Source organism: Toxotes jaculatrix, chromosome 12 (assembly GCF_017976425.1).
Source record: "Toxotes jaculatrix isolate fToxJac2 chromosome 12, fToxJac2.pri, whole genome shotgun sequence".
Taxonomy (NCBI): Eukaryota; Metazoa; Chordata; class Actinopteri; family Toxotidae; genus Toxotes; species Toxotes jaculatrix.
Window position 1 is genome coordinate 17,064,263 of NC_054405.1, and position 20,526 is coordinate 17,084,788.

Genomic DNA, 20,526 nt, shown 5'->3' on the forward strand with positions numbered 1-20,526 from the left:
GCTGCATTGCAGATATAAAATTCATATTCTGTGGCCGAAGCTTGATCTTCCTCCTCCTCCCTGCAACAGGGCCTGAACAGAATGTAATCATGGGAGAAACAGGGGATCAGTTCTCTGCTCTACTTGCCACTCTGCATTTCTCATAAGACACTACCACTAGTGAACAGTGTTATCTTCACTTTTACACTAAACACAGTAGTCACAAACGCAGAAAAGTATAAACTTATCTTTTAACATCTGGCTAACAGTGTCACATCAGGAATTATTTTTCTTTACAGATGTTCAAAGCTCAAGTCTCCAGTGTTACTGTCAGAAGAAGTAAATGCCTTCCACCTTGTCTCTCTGTTGGAATATTACCATCACTTGAGGTTGTTTCTGTCCTAGAGAGTACTCAGCAGTTGCTCAAACAAGCACTTTTGGCTGTTCAGCGTGAGGGTTAAAATGAACCGAAGCCACTTCTGCAATGGGGGCTTAGAGAGTAAACCATGAGAAACTAGGCCCTGCTCCCTCTAATACTGTCTATTTCTGAATGCCTCTTGTATGTCTGTTTCTTGGGATGCACACCTATGTGAGAGCATAAACAAAAAAAGAAAGAAAGAAAGAAAAAATAGAGAAAAAAGATGACTGACTGAGTAAGTAAGTGGCTGAGCAATCAGCTGAGCAATTGAATGAGTAATTCAACAAGAGTGTGAGCTGGGAGACTGATCAGCCAACTGACTGACAGTGAGACAGCTGACTGATTGTCTGAGTGACTGATGTCCAGGTAAAGCTTTACTGGTTCTTAGCATACTAATCATGACATTGCACAGGCGGGGAGTGATGGTGAAAGTGAGAAAGAGAGAGAGAAATAGAAACAGAGATGGAAAAGCAGCAGGTGAGCAGAGAGGGCTGCGTGAGGCTTTGCTGGAGTGCAGTTCCAGGTTTCTGTAGATAAGACTCAAACAGGAAATTGCAATATGGAGGCACAATGTCTCAGGTGGAATACAAAGAGACTCTCTCTCTCTCTCTCTCCATACACCTTCAGTGTAGGACAGTATGCCATTGAAATCCCTAATGCACTTGCTTTATGATCATTACCGTGGCACTAAACTTTGTCATAGTCATATGGAACTGTGTAATTGCCCTAATTATGAAGGCAGGCTTCCTATCTATCTAATACAGAACACTATGCATTGTCAGCTGGATGTACGTCGGTAGGAAAAGTGGAGCATCATGCGATAATTTAACAGCTGTTTATAGTTATTTACAGCACATTGTTGACTGTAACTTAAGATTCAAAGCTTCAAAAAACAACTATATAAAGAGTGTTAATTTTAAACTTTACTTCTTATATGTTTTCTGTGAGTAAAATATTTCTGTTTGCTTCAGTAATGTTTGTGAGGCTTCAAAGGACATATTTTAAATCCAACAGATCTGCAGTACAGCCAGCAGGGGGAAGTGCTGATCTCTGCTAAATATGACAGGAAACACACACACGTACACACACAAAATCATGCATTTGTTCAATAGCTCATTTTGAGAAAAACTACTCACAACCATATGATACAGTGTAAGCCTTGATCTTGATGTATTTCTTGGCCAGTTTCACCACCCACAGGAGATAGTTTACTACTCACAACTGTTACCATCAAACTACACTCAAATCAAAGAAAAGAAAGTACCTGCATGAACCTGCTGAATTACTGACCGATCATCACTTCAAACCAGAATATCCATTCAAACAGCCATATCCATTAAAAATCAGTCAGGGAGAGGAATCTGTGCTGCTGAAACCCAAACACTGGTGACATACTCAAGGTCAAGGCCAGTGGCATCAAGTGATTTACACAAATAATATACCTAATTTTCACTTATTTCTTAAAAACAAAAGTCAAATGGAGTAAAGTCTGTCTTTCTCCAACTATAAGCTACAGTTATTAATGGTGAGTAGTAAAGTGTGAGAAGTAAGACAATACACTCTTTCTCTTTATTAGCACCAATAATCGATAACTTTATAGTTACACTGGTTTCTTGTCTGCCTCTTCATTGTCAACTGTCTGACAAATAGTTAAACAACAAAAACAAAAAAACTCCTCTAATATGCACAATTCCTGCTTGGCGTTAGAGTACTCATTTCAGACTGGTCAGTGAAGCTGAAACGTTGCGCTCACAAATGTGATTGAACCTGAGAGATAGCAGTGACAGAGAGAGAATACCACAGACCACAAGAAACTATTGCCCTTTGACCTGCAGCACAATTATTTTATACTTAAACTGACTGAATTTGAGGTTGACAACAAAGATAATCGCTGAAGAAAAGACAAACAAGCAACAAAAACCTTTGAAAGAATCAGTCTCTCTCGACTACAGAACTTTATTTTGTAGGAAAAAATAATTTCATTAATTTATGAGCACTTCATTTGACAGTTGGCTTTACAGAGAGGCGACAGCACTGCTAATCCCCTGACGACTGAGGATTGCACACTTTGTTAGCCAAGAAGCTAAGCTATGCTAAGGGAGGGCAAACAAAGACGGGGCTAAGCACTGGTGTGTGAGCTCGCTGTTCAGTTGCAGTAGCTCTCCAGGTCAAAGATGTTGCAGGGCCTCTGACAGCATTGCTCCACAATGCCTCTCTTCACCATCATCTCCATCTGATCCTTAGAGGCAAACTCTGGGAGTTCATCCTCACCACCCACTGGTGCTGCTCTGCCTGCACTTGGAGGGGAGAAATCTGATGGGACAGACAGTTAAGATCAAAAGTCATCATGCTGGTTTGAAATTAGCACACACAAAACTTGGAGGAATTTTACTGAGGGCAGGATCATGGGATGAACCCCTCCCAAAAAATGCTAATCTTAATTGTTGCTTAGTTCAAGTTTAATATATATAGGTAGAGTTTAAGCCATAGTGTAATCCAGTGCTTCTCAATTATTTTCTGTTACGCCCCCCTTAGGAAGAAGAAAACATCTTGCGCCCACAACCCAGGGAGAAACACTGGTGTAATGTGAAAAGCTCTTTGGAAGGAAGACCTCTTTTGTTATTATCTGGCCTAAATGTCCCCACATCATTGTGGCCATATTGATATAAGATATGGTGCATCTCAGTGATACTGTTTTGTACTGTTAAGTGTTTTGCAGTTTGGAGTCTCACGCTGCATAGGGTTGTCGTCTGTCCTGACCATGAAGCGAAAACCTCTGTCCCCGCAGACCAGATGCAGGGCGCTGACCAGGTGAGAGCCACACAGATGCTGTGAGGACATGGCTTGGGAACCCGGGCACGACATGACCATTAAGACCAGCAGAGAAGCAGTATGGAGCCACAGTACTGCCATAATGGAGAAGAGCTGCCCATACATACATGTTTGTATGAGGAAGCAGAAACAGGACAGCTGTCTACATGTAAACCAAAACTAATAAATGAGGAATTGGGAATGAATGAGCAAAATTGGTAGAATTGGAGAATGACACTCAGACGAGTAAAGGAAGATTGATGGGTGTCAAAAAAAGAAGTTGATAGGATTTGTGTAGGAAGAGTGCAGCCTGTTGAGAAAGAAGAGAAGAAAGTCGTGGGGAAGGTATAGAAGAAATAGATGGAGGCATAAATAGAGTAGTAGGTGGAAGTGGGGATAATAGCTCACCTAGAGTTGGAAGAAGAAGATATGGATGAAGTGCGGAGGAGCAGTATTAGGTCTGTAGAGAGCTGGTTGGTGTGACACTGAACTGACTCCTCTCCATTAATACTCCCACCACCACCCGGACACGCCCACCGCTGTGTGTTGCATGCGTGTTCATATGTGTAGACAGATGAATTAGTGTAAAAGTTGCCAGTCAGCAGACATTATGTGACAGTTTAGTGCTGGCTGACTTGTTTGCTGCAAAAAACATTACAGCACTTAGTAAAACAAACTGAGCTAATGAGCCGACATGATCGGATCACCTCTTACTGTGAAATACTGATCACCTACCAGCCTTCTGTTTTTTCTGCTGAACAGCAGCCCACCAATTACTGAATGTATTCTTCAAGACAGACGCATGGCTTTCAAGGCAGTTTATTCCAACAGATAAAATTTTACAAGATGCATCAGTCTTATTTTCAAGTATCAGTGCATGTCTGTGCTACTGACAAGCAGCAACCTAATAACAATTTTATTATTTTTTTCACTCCCCCAATGAGGCGATTACAGTTACTGTACCTTAAATGTTTCCTGTGTCTGTTTGCACTTGGCACATTTAATGAACAAGGCATGTAGACTAAAAAATATTAAATACTGCTACAACAGTTCCTGCTCTTCCCTGGAAGGCTTTCCCCAAAAATTTGTGAATCTGGCTGCAGGCATCTGCTCCCATTCAGCCCCAAGGGTATTAGTGAGATTGGACACTGATGTTGGGTGATAAGGCCTGGCTCACAGTTTGTGCAACAGTTCATCCTAAAGGTGTTGGATGGGATTGAGGTCAGGGCTCTGTGCAGCCCAGTCAAATTCTTCACACCAAACTGGGAAAGCACTTTACTTTGTGACTTTGGTTTATACTTGGGGGTACTGTCATTTTGAAATAAGAAAGGGCCTTCCCCAACTACTGCCACCAAATTGGTTCTACACTATATTTATAGTGTAGAACCAATATAATATAATATATATAATTTGATGCTAGAATTCAGATTTACGTTAATTGAAATTAAGGGATCTATCTCAGACCATTCAAATCAGGCCCAGATCATTATCCCTCATCCACCACAGTTTCTAGATGGTAAACATAATATTCTCCTTGTATTTGCCAAACCAACATTTGTACGTTAGAGTGGCAGATAGTGAACGTATAGATAGATGTATAATACTGGCAGACACCCTTTTTGGCTCACTGTGGTACCACAGTATGTGAACTGCTCACTTAATTCTTCATTATAGTAGCAGCTCTTTTGTGGATGGGGAGTACTATCCATATGCGTTTTTCTGCCATTGTTTTTGGACTGCTTTCTCCAAGGACCCTAGATCCATCCAAGTGACACTGCTGATGCAGCAGCATCAAGCATGATGCTAACATATTGTAACTGACAGCATATCCTAAGGTAGACACACCCTGCTGCAGCAAATACGGGTTGGGAATACATGAAATGTATTTTCAGGTAATAAGTCTGAAAACTATTCTAGCTCTTGGGGATTTGAGGGACCCTTATATTAAAAGACACTGTTCAGAGTCTTTGAGTTCCCAGAAAAGCGCTATATAAATCTGATGTATTATTATTATTATTGAGTCATTGGCAGGATGTTGCTGGTGAAAGCAGCTTTTAGGTCTTGTCATGGCATATATAGCTTAGTTTGCAATTGAAGAGTCTAAAAAAGTAACTTGTTGCTAGCCAGATCCAGTTTAAAATGGTTCTGTGGTGCAAGTAGAGGTTTGTATCATCCATTTCAGTGTAAACCCAGTTCCTGATGAGGGATGTTCAGTGGTGGTGGAATTTAAGTTATAGTATCACTTATTTATAATATATTTTGATTTTTTTTTTTTTTTTTTTTTTTTACAGCAGCAGCAGTAGTAAAAGGAGCAGACCAGCAACAGTACTAGCTGTTGGTGTTGCATCCCCACACCCCTTCCTTTCTGATTAGGTAAGTATAGCTGTTTAGATTTTGTAGAGGCAAGTGGTGGTTTTAAAATTTTGGCAACCTTCTAGCCCTTGAACCTAGATGAAGTGATGACTTGCTCCCTGACTCAGTCAGGTATGGAAACTCATTGAGGCATCATGGATGAAAGCCAAACTCGATCTGCAGTGCAGACTAGGAAAAGAAAGGCATTTACTCCACGAACCCCATCAACATATTCACAGGATATTCCACCTCTTTCAGCAATAGTGGGTAACAACATCTGTGTCCCCTCCATCCAAAGCAACTGACAAGACATAGATATCAGCTAAGTAAATTATGTAAACAGTAAACTGCACTTATATGTTGCCTTTCTACCTTAGCAGACAAGGCACTTTGCAATTTGTTTATCATTTACCCATTTGCATACAGTAATGGTGTGGGGGGCTAACAAAGCCCTGGCCTGGCCATTCTAGGGTTCAGTTTCTGGCTAAAGGCCACTTTAACATGTGGACAGGAGGAGCTGAGGAGAAAACCATCAACCTTGCAATTAATAGACCATCCGCTCCATCTCCTAAACCACAACTGCTGTGTATTATGTCTTATGTTCCTTATAGTGAGGAAGATAAATAACCTTGCTAAGGGCATCACTACCACCACAGACTAGATTTTGTTGGAGTAGAGCAAATTTGGCTGGATGTGACTTCCCTGAAGTGATAGGATGGAGAAGCATTTCCTGGATCCTTCATCCCAAATTCAATACAAAACTTTTACTGGCTCAGTAAACAACAAGCAAGACTGCACTGACATCCAGCCCACAGCCCACAAAGGTAGATCATACCCACTATCAGCCAATCTGTACATTCATGTGTAGACTTTTTATATTTCCTGTTCAAAAGTACAACAGCAGTGTTGTACTGAGGTTAAACACAACAGTTAGACTTTCTTTGTTAGCCAAGGACGGGGCCCACACACTGTACTCTGCACATGATGGATTCCACTTCTCCAATAAACAGTAACAAATAATACAAAAGGGCAACACTATGAAAACTTCTAACGAAAAATGAAGAAAAATGTAGTTTCCATTGTTGTCAAGTTAAGTGATAAGAGTGAAGGCACGTATTAATGGATTTATTATCTCAACTGTACAAATTCCTCTTTTAGCCTTTTGAGTGTGTATATGTGAGGAAGATGAGATAACACAGGCTGGAACATCTTTACTTTTTACTATGCAACAAAGAGAAGATTTGAAAACATTATTTCAAGGACTCAGTGGGAGAACTCTGTCTTTCCGTCTTGCTGACTATTTTGTGCTTTTGCACCACCATCATTTTCTACTAGAGAGACTGTCTTGTAGCTCAGTCATCCATGCCAGCTAGAGGTGACAGCACAACATTTTGTCTTGCTAAATTACTTCCTAATAAATGATGACTTACTTCACATTTCCAAACACCAACCAATAAATCAATCAAACAATCCTCCTCATCATAGCTGACATGTTAGATGAATCTACCATTAACCCTGGGCTTGGTTAATGTTACTTGGTTAATGGCTTGGTTTCCTTTACATCTGTGGTAAAGGAAACATTGCAGTATTTTTCCATAAAGAACACTTAACCTTTAAAAAATTATTATTTCCAAATTTGGATTTGTTTTTAATATACAAACAAAATGACCTTTACTAATGAGAATTGAGACACCTCTGTCCATACAATGTCTTTTCACACACAAGAGGGGTATTTGCTGCAACCCCTGACTCACTCTGAAATGGTTTTGTGTGATATTTTCTTTTATCAAATGTAATCTAGCATCATCTTTGAACCTGGCAGTCTCTGGATACTATCAACATTTAAATTCCAAGAGAAAACAAATGGAGAAAAAGGTCACAGCACATTGTGCACCTCATGAGTAAGATTCTCACTTTCTTTGATGATATTTATAGTGCACTTCATGACCTTTTTGAAAGCTACAGTATTTGTATATAGGTCTTGATTTTCTTGCATTTGTTCTCTTCTTTCTTAAGGCAACAAATAAATTCACAATTAATTTATCCTTTAATACTAAATAGTATAAAGAACTGGACTGGTTTTGATTTAATATAAATCCCAAGGATTTTAACTTTAAGCAAAACTTCTCTAGTCCTGAGTGAACAGTTTTTGATCATTTGATTGACATAAAAAGGGGTATGGAAGAGAACTAGAGAACTGGAGGAAGGGGGTGGAAAGAAAGCCCTCATGACCATTGATATTTCAAAGCTGGAATAATGTTGTGTATATAAAGAATACAGTATACATGCTTGCATACATAGCATTTCAGGCAGTTAGCTGAAGTTTGTCCAAAGCAATGAGTGAGTAAGCAGCAGGGGTTTGCTTATTTCATTATGATGCTAGAGTAATTAGATGCAGCTAGGATCGAGTGAGCCTCTGATAACAGAGCCCAACATAACAGCTTTGGGTTCACTATGGTAATTTCACTTAGTTTATGCTTTGCCAAAATGAGGCCTGCAAATTGCAATTGTATCTTTAAAATAAAACTAACCTAAATCTGTCCTCAACAACCAAGCACATATAAACATACAATAAACATACAACATACAATAAACGAATACTGGCATTATGTTATTATTAGCATGTGCTGTACTGGAAACCCTGGAAAGCATACACGGTTCTCATTCAGAACACGATCTTTATTTCCCAAGTTGTACCACGCAGTAATGTTGCATTCACTCAGCAACACATTTTTTTTTCCATGACGTGAGGTTTTTGCAAAATTGCTCAAACAAGAAACCCTCAATGGACACACATCCACACAAGCACATGCGAACAAATGTCAAAGCCAATTGCACATCCAAAATAGACACGGAAAATGGACGCTGCTATGAATAATGCACAGGCCTGAATATAGGTAAGGATTGATTTAAATGTATTACTTGTTGCAAAGTGATTCGATACCATCGCACATTCTCTAAATTGCACATGTGTTCATGCCTGATGCATGCAGGCAGGTCTCTGAATAATTATGAGACATTATATAGAAATGGAAACTGCAAGCAGCCTAAAAAAAAGGGCATTGCTGATTTTTGTGTACTTAGCTATGTTGTGGTAGCCCATTTGTGCTCCTCAGCAGGTTTACTAAGTTCTGCATGTTTGTAATGTGTACAGAACCAAGGTAATGAGAAAGGAACGTCAAAAGCATTGCTGTCAATTGTAAATTATGTGTAGGAACAAAATGACTTTAGAATACAGTTCACTTTAGTTCTAAAAACAGGGCAAGGGAGAAATAAATGACATAATTATATTGCTTTTGTGCATAAGATAAGCATGAAACATATTAAAGTTCTTATAATATTAGAAAATATTAGATGACACAGTCATAACAAGCACACAGAAACAGGCAAAGTGCTGAATAAGCTTGTTTTAACTCAGCCAGTGTCTGATAAATCTTTAGAAAGCGCTTGTGGGAACATGTTATTATCTATTTGTCTTTGTTCTGTTAAGTTAATCAGGCTAACTACCGGTACTGCATACTAAAAAAACCCTTTCTGTTTCCTCAGTCCTAGAGTATAGTTTCACATACAGGTATACACACACACGGCCGTTATCAGTGTGCTATGTCTTAATGTCTGTGATACAGACTGCTAGTCAAGCAGAGATTTTTTTTTCATTAGCAAACAAAATAAAAGATAAACCCAAAGACGTGGAAATGAAAGGAAACTTGCTTGTAGTGTACCAGGCGGCTAATTAAAATGGATGCTGTTCATTACAAACCAATTTAAAAAGAAGACACATTTACAATTATGGCCACTCGTATGAAGACATAAAATGTCCCTGGGTCTTAGGTACTCAGAGGAGGAGCAGCAGTTTCAATGAGCTTTTCATGTGATTACCTGTGTTTAGTGCATAATAGCCCTCCAAGATGGCCAGCTAATTAAAAAAACTGGCTTTAACACACTAGCAGTTTATAAATGTAGACCGCTAGCTGGTAGTCTTTTCACCAGCTTTAAGTGTGATTTGCTGTGAAGACATTTTGTGTTGTAATTATCAGTTCCACAGATCAGTTAGTAAAGCCCCAGTTCTGGGTTTGCTATTAATCACTACATACATGCAGAAGTTTTCTATTTTGAAGTTGCATGCACCAGCTAGTGTTATTCTGTTAATAATTCTCTAAGTTATTCTGCCATCAGTCTAAAAATATATAAAGTGAGTAAAATACCAGTGCATGTGCCACTGAGGGACAGCATTTGAAATATTCTGTGAGAATGGCTGATGCATCACTTTTAGTAAAGCTGGGTCAGTAAATCAGATACTGTAGAAACCATGAGATTAAAGCGTTTAATAGTGGATGAGTAGTTTATGGATGAGTAGTCTTATTTCTTGTAGAGTTAGCTGCTGCACTTTTGGACAAAATTGGAGCTTAGAATATTTAGGGACAGAATGTAACATATACACAAGTTAGATTTTGTAACTGTTCTTTGAAAAAATCTTCAATTGTCAAAGTACCTAACCTCATTTTGGATTTTATGTTCCCTCTCACAAATGGTGCAGTGGCTTTTGCCTTCAGTTTCTTACATTAGGGAAAGAAAAAAAAAATCAAATATTAATCTTAGTTAGGAACAAACTCAGCCTTACACACATTTAAAAATGCATTCTAATGTGCATTTTAAACTGTACTAGATGAATAATTTATACCTTTGGTGAGGTCTGTCTAAGGGTTCAAGCCAAATTCAGACAAAAAAAAAAAAACCTATGTGCTTGTGATTGTGTTATCTGCAATTTCATGACCATTATTTGGAAATCCTTCTCTTTTCCTCTTTATTTTCTTTCCTTTCGCTACTGTGTGCTTGCAACACAGCTAGCTGGAACAATTAATTCCAGCAGTGTCCTGTCTGTTTCAATAACAGCTCAGTTCAGTGATGTGCACAGTTTAAGATTTAATTACCCTTAGAGGTAGGAAGGTATGAGTAGAATATTAGTGTGGATTTTTATGTGAGTGTGTGTGTGTGTGTGTGTGTGCATGCACTTTTGCTTGAGAGAGAAAGAAAAGTAGTTTGTGGAGAAGGCAGTTCTATCCCACCACGGGCATCCATACACCACTAAGGGTGTAAGGTTATAATAAATGTAATGGGAGAACATTTACTATACACTTCAACAGTTTGTAGACCCCTACAAAATAATTCTGGACATGTGAGAAGAAAATAGAGTCCAGGAATTAAATTATCTTACTTTGCCCCTTCTGTACTGGAGAGCATTCAAGGTTGCACTCTCCGATTCCACTGAATTACTTCCTCATACTGATTCAGAAACCATAAAGCTGTCTCTTGAAATCATTGTTGGGAGCCATGGTGGCTAACAGCAATAAGGTGTTATAAGGAGCATAACATTGCCCTGAACTATTGTGTACATTGGTGCAAACACACAAACCAAACACCTATACATCACCAGAGGGACCTGACAGCAGAACCCCTGAGGCTCAAAATGTTGTTTAAGCAAACTACTGTTATTGAGTTTTGTAGTGCTGTCATCCATATAATTTCTCCCCCATTTCTGAGTCGCCCAGGGTTTTCTGTAAAACAAGGCACTGTGAAGTGTATAATCTGAAGTCATGATGCCTTGTGCTTCATGTACAATGGAAAAACGTATATATTTTAAGAATAAAATAGCACTTTTGTTCTCATAGCCAGATATCTTGTTCCTTTTCGGAAAGTAACTCCAGCAGCTTGCATGAAAATCATGAATATTTCAAACACTGGTTACGACGATCTTCGCTAAGTATGTTCAATTACAGGCCTTTACAGGTAAACTTTTTGCTAGTTAGCCCCATGACAGATCAGTGGAGTAAACAGTTGGTAAAGGTGGAACTTGGTTGGAATTTTTTTTTATAAAAGTCTGTGTGAGCTTCCTTTGGTGTTCTAGGTTCTTCCCACAAGTTGGGTAGATTGGAGTATAAGTTCTGATACTGCATATTATATATGAATTGTAAACATCACTGTGTAAAATGATTGTTACTTCTTGCCAGAGCCCCAGTGTGAGTCATGCATTAGTCATGTCCTTGGACTGTGTTGCCTGGGTGGAAGACTTGTGTTGTGTGGCTGTGAGTTGAAAGGCAGTGAGAGCCCTTGAGCAGGAAATGCTGTAATAGATATGAGAGAGTGTGGGGCCTAAATAAAATACTACTGTCACTGTGTGTTTGAATGTGTATTAGCGTCTATATGTGCATGTTTCTATGTGCTCCTGTGAGTATCCATGTGTCTGCTTTCTTGGCAGAGACCAGCTGCTCACAGCAGCTGCATCAGTGGCTGTAGGCATGTAATTCTTCACATCAGCAATTCTCATGGATGGAAAATGGAAATGAAAAAAGCCCCTGCAACAGCATTTGTTACGCATCACATATAGGTGTGTATCTTTATATACAAATGTTTCAAGTATCTTTATTTTTCAGAACTTGGGCAGCTGTGACTGGAGACATGAGCCACTGTTATAGCTTTACACCTCTGCCTTACTGTGTCACTTCATTGTCACAGCTGATAATGACGTATTGTGAGGTAGAGTGCTGTGAAAATGAGCTCAAGAACATCTCTCTGGCAGTGCTTTAAAGACTACACAACTCCCCCAGTTTTGTCCATCCCCATACAACTGTGGATTGACTGTCCTGCATTCAGGATCCTATACTATGTGAAATGTAGTGTTTCAAAAACGTTGCTGTAAACTTTTCAAAGTTGAGACACGAACTTTGAGTATTAAAAACTTAGACCTATAGACTGGAGAGGTTGTTTCTTCCTTTTTTTTCTTTTAAAAGAAAAATTTGCAGTTTACTCCAGTGTGGAGCGTGGCTTTGGTCTGCATGATCTTTGACAGTTGCCCCTGGACTCACACGATCCCTGACACAACAAAGTCAAGAAGTATCATGCTTGTGTTCTTTAGGTATTTGTCTTGCATTCCAGACCAGCTTTCTGAACCACATCAACCCTTGAATAGATACATGGAACTCAGATGTTATCTTATGTGCTGTTTGTTTCAATTTTTTTTTGGTCTTTTTTATTGAGTTCATAGCATATTGTTTTCATCCTCTCAAAAGAACCAAACAGGAGAGATAAACTGCAGAGAATAAACAAAGTAGTGTGTGTTTGAACATTAACACCTTTTACAAGTGAAGAATAAACATTTTATTCAAATGCCTTGAAACTGGCAGATATTTTTTCAACATCTGCCATATCTCAGACTCCCACATGAATTCAGCATTGCCAGTTTATAGGCACTTTCAGCAAGGTGGTATCACCTGTGTGTCTCTTAAACCGTTTCCTCTCCACCCTTGTCGCTTTCACCACAAACAGAAAAACAAGAAAGCAAGTGCATGGCTTAGCACTGTTAACTTGAGTCTGGCCATTAGGGAAAAACCCAAGCAATTACCTTTCCAGGTGAGTGGGTAAGTGGCAGCATAATGTGATAATTAGCTAGCTGCAGTGAAAATGTGTAGTGTTTCTGAAAAGGGGAAGCATACAGTAGCTCACAACTACAGTACCTTGCCATTTTTATAGAGCTTAATGTTGCTTACTGTGTGTGAAGAATAATACCAGCTGAATGCTTTCATCAAAGGTGGGCCTAACAAAAATATTCAAAGTTGTTTTACACAAAGCCAGAGGGCTTCTCGATCCATCCATCTTCAGAATCCAGCACAAACAAAAACTAATTACTACTGTCCAAATTATTCAAATTTATATATTTTCATTTTGTTAGAGGAGGATGGAACATTCACCACCAGCCTCCCTCAGGCCAGACGATTTTCTTAATAGCAGGTGAAATGGTGTTTGGTACACCTGGCACCTCCTGGATGGCTTCAAGCTGGAGTGAGGATGGGCAATAACTCACACATGATTGGTCAACATAAACAAGTAGAGCACTTGGGAGATCAGTCAAGATACAGTCAAGCAAACAGCTGAAAACAGAAGGAATCAAAAGAGAGGGGAGACAACAATGTTAAGTTCATGTAGCGCATTCATTTTTTGGTCCATTTTGTTATGCTGTTTTGAGGTTACACAATGTAGTCTCACCCCTCATATAGTGCAACTGACAACCATTAAAAAAGGAACCAAAAATGTGTTGGCACTTCCACCAGGTACACAGGAATGGTTCTGACTCAACCACAGAGGGAAAACTGCTGCGTCTGGAAAAGGAAACTGGGCATGACATTGACTGTGCCACAATCAATCTAATTTGAGCCTCACTGTAGTGCAGAGTATACAGTGCGCTTTCTCTGAAGTCAGTGGCAAGAGGCTCAAAAGTATCACTGCCTCCTGTCTGGCCCAAATGAATTGCTTTCACTTATGCCTTGGCAGCTCAGAAAATAAGATTTGTACTTCTCCTCTTCTTGCTATCTTCCCAAACATGAAAAAGTATCTCTTTACAGTACACTATGAAGAATTTGTAGAGTCATTCACATTAATAACCTGTCAAAGGTAACACGTTCAAAAGAGAAACAAAAAAGAACAGGATGATAATCAAAGAAAACAAGGTTGTTATCCCTAACCATATCTTGGTATAAAAACCAATTGGAATTCTGTTCCCCTGTTTGTTTTAAAGTGCTGGAACAGTCAGACCCATTTAAAGGCCAGGACAGCTGATTGCAACGCCACCTGCACAGAGTGTGGGGAGGACTACTTACCGACGTCAGGTTCCATTTGCCGCATGGGCAGCGCTGGCAGGTTACGAGGATGGCTGACCTCAATAGTCAAATGGAGGGTGCTGGGAGAACGGCTGCTTGTTCACTGGTGGTGCAGATCGCTACAAGTGGGTGAGCACACATCGTTTGATAAACACACACAGAGACGATTGCAGACACAGGCCTGCTCGTGCAAATATTTGAGACCATGAACCAAGGGCACGCTGCTGAATGCTAATACGCACAAAAGCAAAATTATTTCCCCCTCTCTCCAATTTTTATCTGTCTGCAGAACATTCACGCAAGAATGCACAAAATCCACAGAAATTAACACGTGCTTGTAGAGTTGTATGCAAATTACTTCTTTTGTTGATTTTTGGAGTGAAAAGAAGAAAATACAACTGCTGCAGAAAACATTATTTAAACTGAGCCTCTCTTGAAATGCTAAGTAACTTTTTATTTCATTACTTAATTTACTCATTGGGACATATAAAGTAGGTCAAGGATTGTCAGTAGGAATTGTCAGCTGATGGCATTTCCAGAGCCGATAAATCTGACCCTTCAAATGTCTGACCCTTCCAACTTTGTGTTAACAAGAATATAAAAAGATGTCAAAGCACTTCAAACTTGAAGTTTCCACTGTCCAAAATATCATAAAGTAATGGCAGTTAAGGGGAACTGTGGAAGTCAAAACGAGATCTGGATGACCAAAAACTCAGATGACACTACAATCTGCTGGGCAGAGAGTCAAAGCAAAATCACGGTTGCTAAAGACCTGCAGTAGTCGTGCATCATTCCACAGTGCAGCACTGATGCACAAACAGGGTCTACACAGAAGACTCCTCAGAGGGAAGCCTTACATGTGACTTCATCACAAAAATCAACATCTCAAGCCTGCAAAGCAACATCATGCAAATGTCATGTAGTCAGTCAAGTGATGTGCAAGAAAGAGTGTGTGAGAATTCCTAAAATCACTCAAGGAAGGGCTCTTAGCTGGCTGCAAGCTTGTAAGCTTGTCTTTATTATCTTTAGTCAGAGGTAAAATCCCACTATTTCAAGTGTACAATTTATCAAGTGGTGGTGCCGTACAGCCCACAGGCATGAGAAGGCATGATAAATGTGTAGCATGGGCACAAACAGTTCCCTTAGTCTTTCCAATGGTAATTATAACAGCATTATAGGTCCCTGGATACACATTGAAATAACTGGCCAGGACACACAGTGTCAACAAAACAATCATCTACCATAGATCACTGTTACTACCAATGTGATGAGAATGGAACAAACTCCTCAAAGTCAAGACGCAGGGTGAAAGTCTATAAAAGTTGCTAAAATGTTAAATTTAATTTTGCATCTAACATATGATTACAGTTCTCTAACAATTCTCCACATAGACATTTGTTGCTACCAATTCTTGGATATATTTTCTCTATAATCAAGATATAGTCTGTAGACTATTTCTGAGTCATAGTGAATCTTTGAGAGAGAGAACACATGATTATGGAGGACTTCCACTGACTGAAAATATAAAAGCCGTTGAAATTTTATACTGTGTTGTTTCTGAATAACCAGTACAGTGGATAAATGAGTAATCCTCAGGACACAGTGGGCATTAGTGAGTTTTCCAAAGTCCTTCATTTCTCCCCATGCTCCTCTTGAGGCTCTATGGACATCATTAGGCTGACTGAGGGATGCTAGGCAACTTCTGTTTGTGGTTATGTGTGTGTGTGCATGTGTGTGTTAGCTGTGGTAGCAGTGGAAAAGAAAGCAAACAGTAAAGAAAATGGTAGCAAAAATTGTCAGTAATACAGCTGTTACATGGGGGATTTGATACGAAGCTGTTGTGGTCAGGTTCACCAGTGTAAGGATCCCTAATTGATGTCCAATTATCAGTCTTCTGTCACTGTGGTTCCTGACCTCTGCTGGGTTGTGTCATCTGAGATACACTAAGTGATCTTCGCACTTCATTTAGCATCAGCAGAATAGGTGAGTGTACACTAATGGTCACCATGGAGTAATGGTTCCCCTAGACAAGGCAGTGTTTGAATAAAGGTGAGGATTAAAAAAAAAAAAGCGTTTGTGTAGTGAGAGCTACCCAATGTGAAAAAAAGAAAAGGACAGTTTGGCAAATTTGTTGCTGTCTTGAAAACACCAGTATTTCATTACAATTCTGCTCTTTATATACAGATATGTTGATGATATTCTGATTTTTACATAGTGCAATTTCAGGTCAATCAGTGGTCAGAGAGAATTGTGAACTGAGCCTGAAATGTTTTTCTTGACCTTGAAAACATTTGTCTACATACAGTCCAGCTCCACTGTGCTGCCCAGCTATGGTAGACCACTATTAGCATGCTGATATTTGTTTCGGAGCAGGAGCTTTGACTAACTTTATTTATTGCTATGCAAGCAAAATTAGAAACCATGTACAGTAAATGATTGCTTTACTGACTCTATTGTTTCTCTAGCTTTTGGTGCCGTTGGATGATTATTTTATTTAATCTTTAAGATACCACTACTGTTTTGGCACACTCAGGATTCCCTTTGCACTGCTAGAAATAAACAGTCCAAGGTGAATGTCAGTTCACGGCAGCATAGTGGCTCAGCTCTGTTTGTTGAAGCTTTTGGCTCCATTCGCTGTTGAAGTCTTTATCGTCCGTGCCAGTACTTTGCTGCTGGCTGGGTCAGTCTTTATGCTGCTGGCTAGGTGCTGGTAGGTACTAACAGTTGGGGTTACCAACAGTCTGTTTGAAGCTGCCTCCCAGCAGCAGTTTTCCTGTAGTTTTTTAATTTGATCTCTTCTAAAGCAGCATTTTGGAGGCAGAAGATGCTCAGTATTGTGCTAAAAAAAAAAAAAAAAGGAAAATAAATTCACCCAATAATGCAACCATGCTATTTACAAATACTTTTAGCTTGCAAAGTCTGTGACACTGTGTCTCTTTCGCTTCCCAGCATGTTTTATGGTATTCAGATTCTGCCATACCTCACCTTCTCACTAGTGTGCTTCAGTTATACAAGGATAATAACTGACAAGTTGTATTTCTCCAGAGAGGTTCTTAGCCTCTTAACATGATTATGAATTATTACACAACTAAAATTTTGATAAAGTTAATTTTTTTCCCCTTTGTATTCAATAAAATAATAATTTAATTTGTGATCACCCAGTGCAGATGAGTTAAAGCTTGAATCAAAGCTAAACCACTTTGAACATTTCCATAGCAAAATGCCAGAACACTGAAATACCTATTTTTCTGTCTGGTTCCTAATTTCTGTAGCCCTCTTATTTTTCTCTCCATCCAACTACTTCTTGCTCTTCTTCATCTCCCCTTCTCTTGTTTATCCTCCCGTCCTTCCTAACCTGGTGGGATTTGCTCCTCTTGGATAGGCCCAGAACCAGATGGTGCTCAAAAGCTTAAAGGTTCTGACTGGCACTGTTTTTGATTTGTGCTTATCTGGCTGTGTACTTCCTCGCGTGCTGCTGAAGACATCCGGGCCAGTGGTTCATGTCTGTTTATGTGTAGCGCAGTTGACCTTTGGGATCCCTGCCTTCCAGTCTGCTGCACAGGGGACAAGCTGCCTGCCCCTGCTGCTTGATGATGCAAGGCACTTGATACTTGATAAAACCTTAATACCACATGCATACACGTATGTGTGTGTGTTAAACTGTGTCAAAATTGTGTGTCTCTACTTTTTGGGTACAAAGTGGACACAAACACAAAAATCATTAGGAGATCATTCCCGTCCCTCTTTCTCACACACAGACACACACTTACCCACATTTCACACTACCAAGTTCTCAGCAAAAAAAAAAAAAGAAAAGAAAAGCAAACCACTGAAATGGGCAATTTAATATCATGCTCTGCAACTCTGAACAGTATCTTCCCTTATCTGTCTCGTCATGCGGACAGCTGTGGGTGTTCAGACCGCATGTGCTCCTGAAGAGGTGTGTGATAAGGAAAGGAAGAAGGGTTACTAAAAAAAACAGGAACGTGACAGAGATACCAAAACCAATATGGTGGTCTACTCCAGAAGACAACGTCAATGGCAAAACTGGACTGGAAAATAGGGATTTCATTTTCCATCTCACAGATTAGAGAAGAAACTGAGCCCAGAAACTTCTTTTGCTAGAGCTTCAATATTCCGATGATTTAGCAAAGTGAAACATTCAAACAAATTTCGCTAGCACAGCATTCATTGGTGAAGTTGAGTACTTTCAGATCTGAGTTATACTTTCAGTTTCCCTTTCTTCAACGTATAATGCACACATCCAAACAAAGAAAGATGTATTAAATGATGGGGTGGTCTGACTGTAGTGTGACTGAACTGGACACAAAATAAAATTCATTATCCTGATAACGGCAACATTTTCTGAAAGATTTTAGTTCTTTAAAGCTACTGAGCTAAGTATTAAAGGGCTGGATTACTGACCAGGCAAGGCAGGCAACTGTCCCAGGGCCTCATACTGAAAAGTATCCCCAAAGCTCCAGGTTGTATGCGTGTAGTTCCCACTGTGTTGATCCATGGTGGCATGCTGATTGGATGAAGAAAATGAGTTGCCCTTCAGAAACAGGACGACTTACAATGGTGGACAGGCTGTCAGGTGACTGAAATACTCAGTTTTCTTAAAGGAGATGTACAGGTCTTTTAGGTGTGTGTTTAGCTATGTGGTTCCTTTACATCTGAGGACCAGCTAGAATTTTACAGCATCTAAGTGAGGACATTTTTGTGAAGTGAGGTCCTCACTTCTTCAAACGACTGTTTGAGGGATTAGTTGTAAGATTAAAGGACAAGATTGATGATATTCTGTTTTTTGTCAACAAATTACTTTAAAAAAAGTGAAATAATTTACAAATGCAGCTGGTCATTGTTGGTTTTGTTAAAAAAAAAAGGGAATAAACTACGCATTTGCTGGGAGCTATTCTCAGGATTTTCACATATTTGTTGCACAAATTAGTATTTACAGCAGCAGCATGATGTATTTTATTTCATAATGGCAGTCTGTCTTGTTGTGCAAACTTCCTAAAGAGGTTCGGGATATAGTTATGACAGAAACCAGAAAATTATCAATCACCCCTTGTATTATGTCAGTGAGGATCCTGATAAATTTAGGTAAAACGTTACCAAAGGGAGATAGCAGGGCACAATAGCCACTGTTTGGCATCTTTTAACCTCAGGCCTCCAGGTCCTTCACACCCCTCCTATTTCTCTATCTACCATCATTGAAAAGTCATTCCCTTTTCCTCGGTTGCCATTTCTATCCCCTTTTTACACACACACACACACACACACACACACACACACACACACACACACACACACACACACACACACACACACACACACACACCTTTAGCTCCCTTGTGCCCCCATCATGGGCAACAGTCTTCCCATTCCCTATCCATTAGCAAGTGAAGGTCATCTTAATGGGGCCACTGGCAGACCAATGGAATTGCAATTTAACACAAAGACAATTAGACGTTGATAGGACAACCCACCCCCACTTCTGACACACACACACGTGCGTTCCGCAGCAATTATTCTATTCCTCTCACAAATCCCTGCCTTGATCACCATCATTCACCCACTCTCAGTCATTCCATCTGTCATCAGCCATTCTGATGCCATTCACTCCATCTGTCCGTTTCTCAGTCTCATTGACCCTTTCGCTCATTAGCTTCTTACTCACAGTTGCCCACAAGAGGAGAATGCCAGTGCCTGTTGCCATGTAAAATTGTTTATTTTCAGCTTTAGAATATAGAAACACACTGCGGACAGTTCTCAGTTAAATGTACAAATTGTGAAGCTGAAAATTCTGAACAAAAATTATACATAGAAACCGTTTATGTTTCTAGAAAAGACTTACATAAAAGAAGAAGTCTTTCAGAATGAATAGTGCTTGAACATTCACACATTCATTCACAAACATCTGATCCTGTTGTTCATCTTGAGAACAATGTGTGGTTAGGTTTAGGCAACACAAGTGCTTTGGTTAATGTGAGGAAAAGATTATGGTTTCAGTTAAATTGACTTTTTCAATATTTAACTAAGACCATGACCTTTCCCCAAACAAGTGCTGTGCTAGTAGTATAAAAATTTAATTTTTAGGAGAAAGGGTTGCTAAAAGTGAACACAAGAATTTTGAATTGTAATTTGATGAGAGAGAGAGTAAAAAAAGCAATACTAATAAGCCTGAGATGAATAATTTTAGATAAGATAGAAAAAACAAGAAGGCAATAGACACTTAAAATGCTGATCTAGAGTCTGTGCCTGGTCTATGGGAAAGTACACACAGGGACAGCCACAGGGTACTGTTAGTGT

General features: G+C 39.5%; 1 protein-coding gene across 1 annotated transcript; it reads right to left on the reverse strand.

Moving 5' to 3' along the window:
- Positions 1 to 2,543: 2,543 nt before the first annotated feature.
- LOC121190806 (insulin-like) lies at positions 2,544 to 3,310 on the reverse strand. Its single transcript, XM_041051810.1, has 2 exons — positions 3,130 to 3,310; positions 2,544 to 2,710 (listed from the first exon to the last, which is right to left on the reverse strand). The coding sequence occupies exons 1-2, from the start codon at positions 3,308 to 3,310 to the stop codon at positions 2,544 to 2,546; spliced, it is 348 nt and encodes a 115-aa protein (XP_040907744.1).
- Positions 3,311 to 20,526: the final 17,216 nt, after the last annotated feature.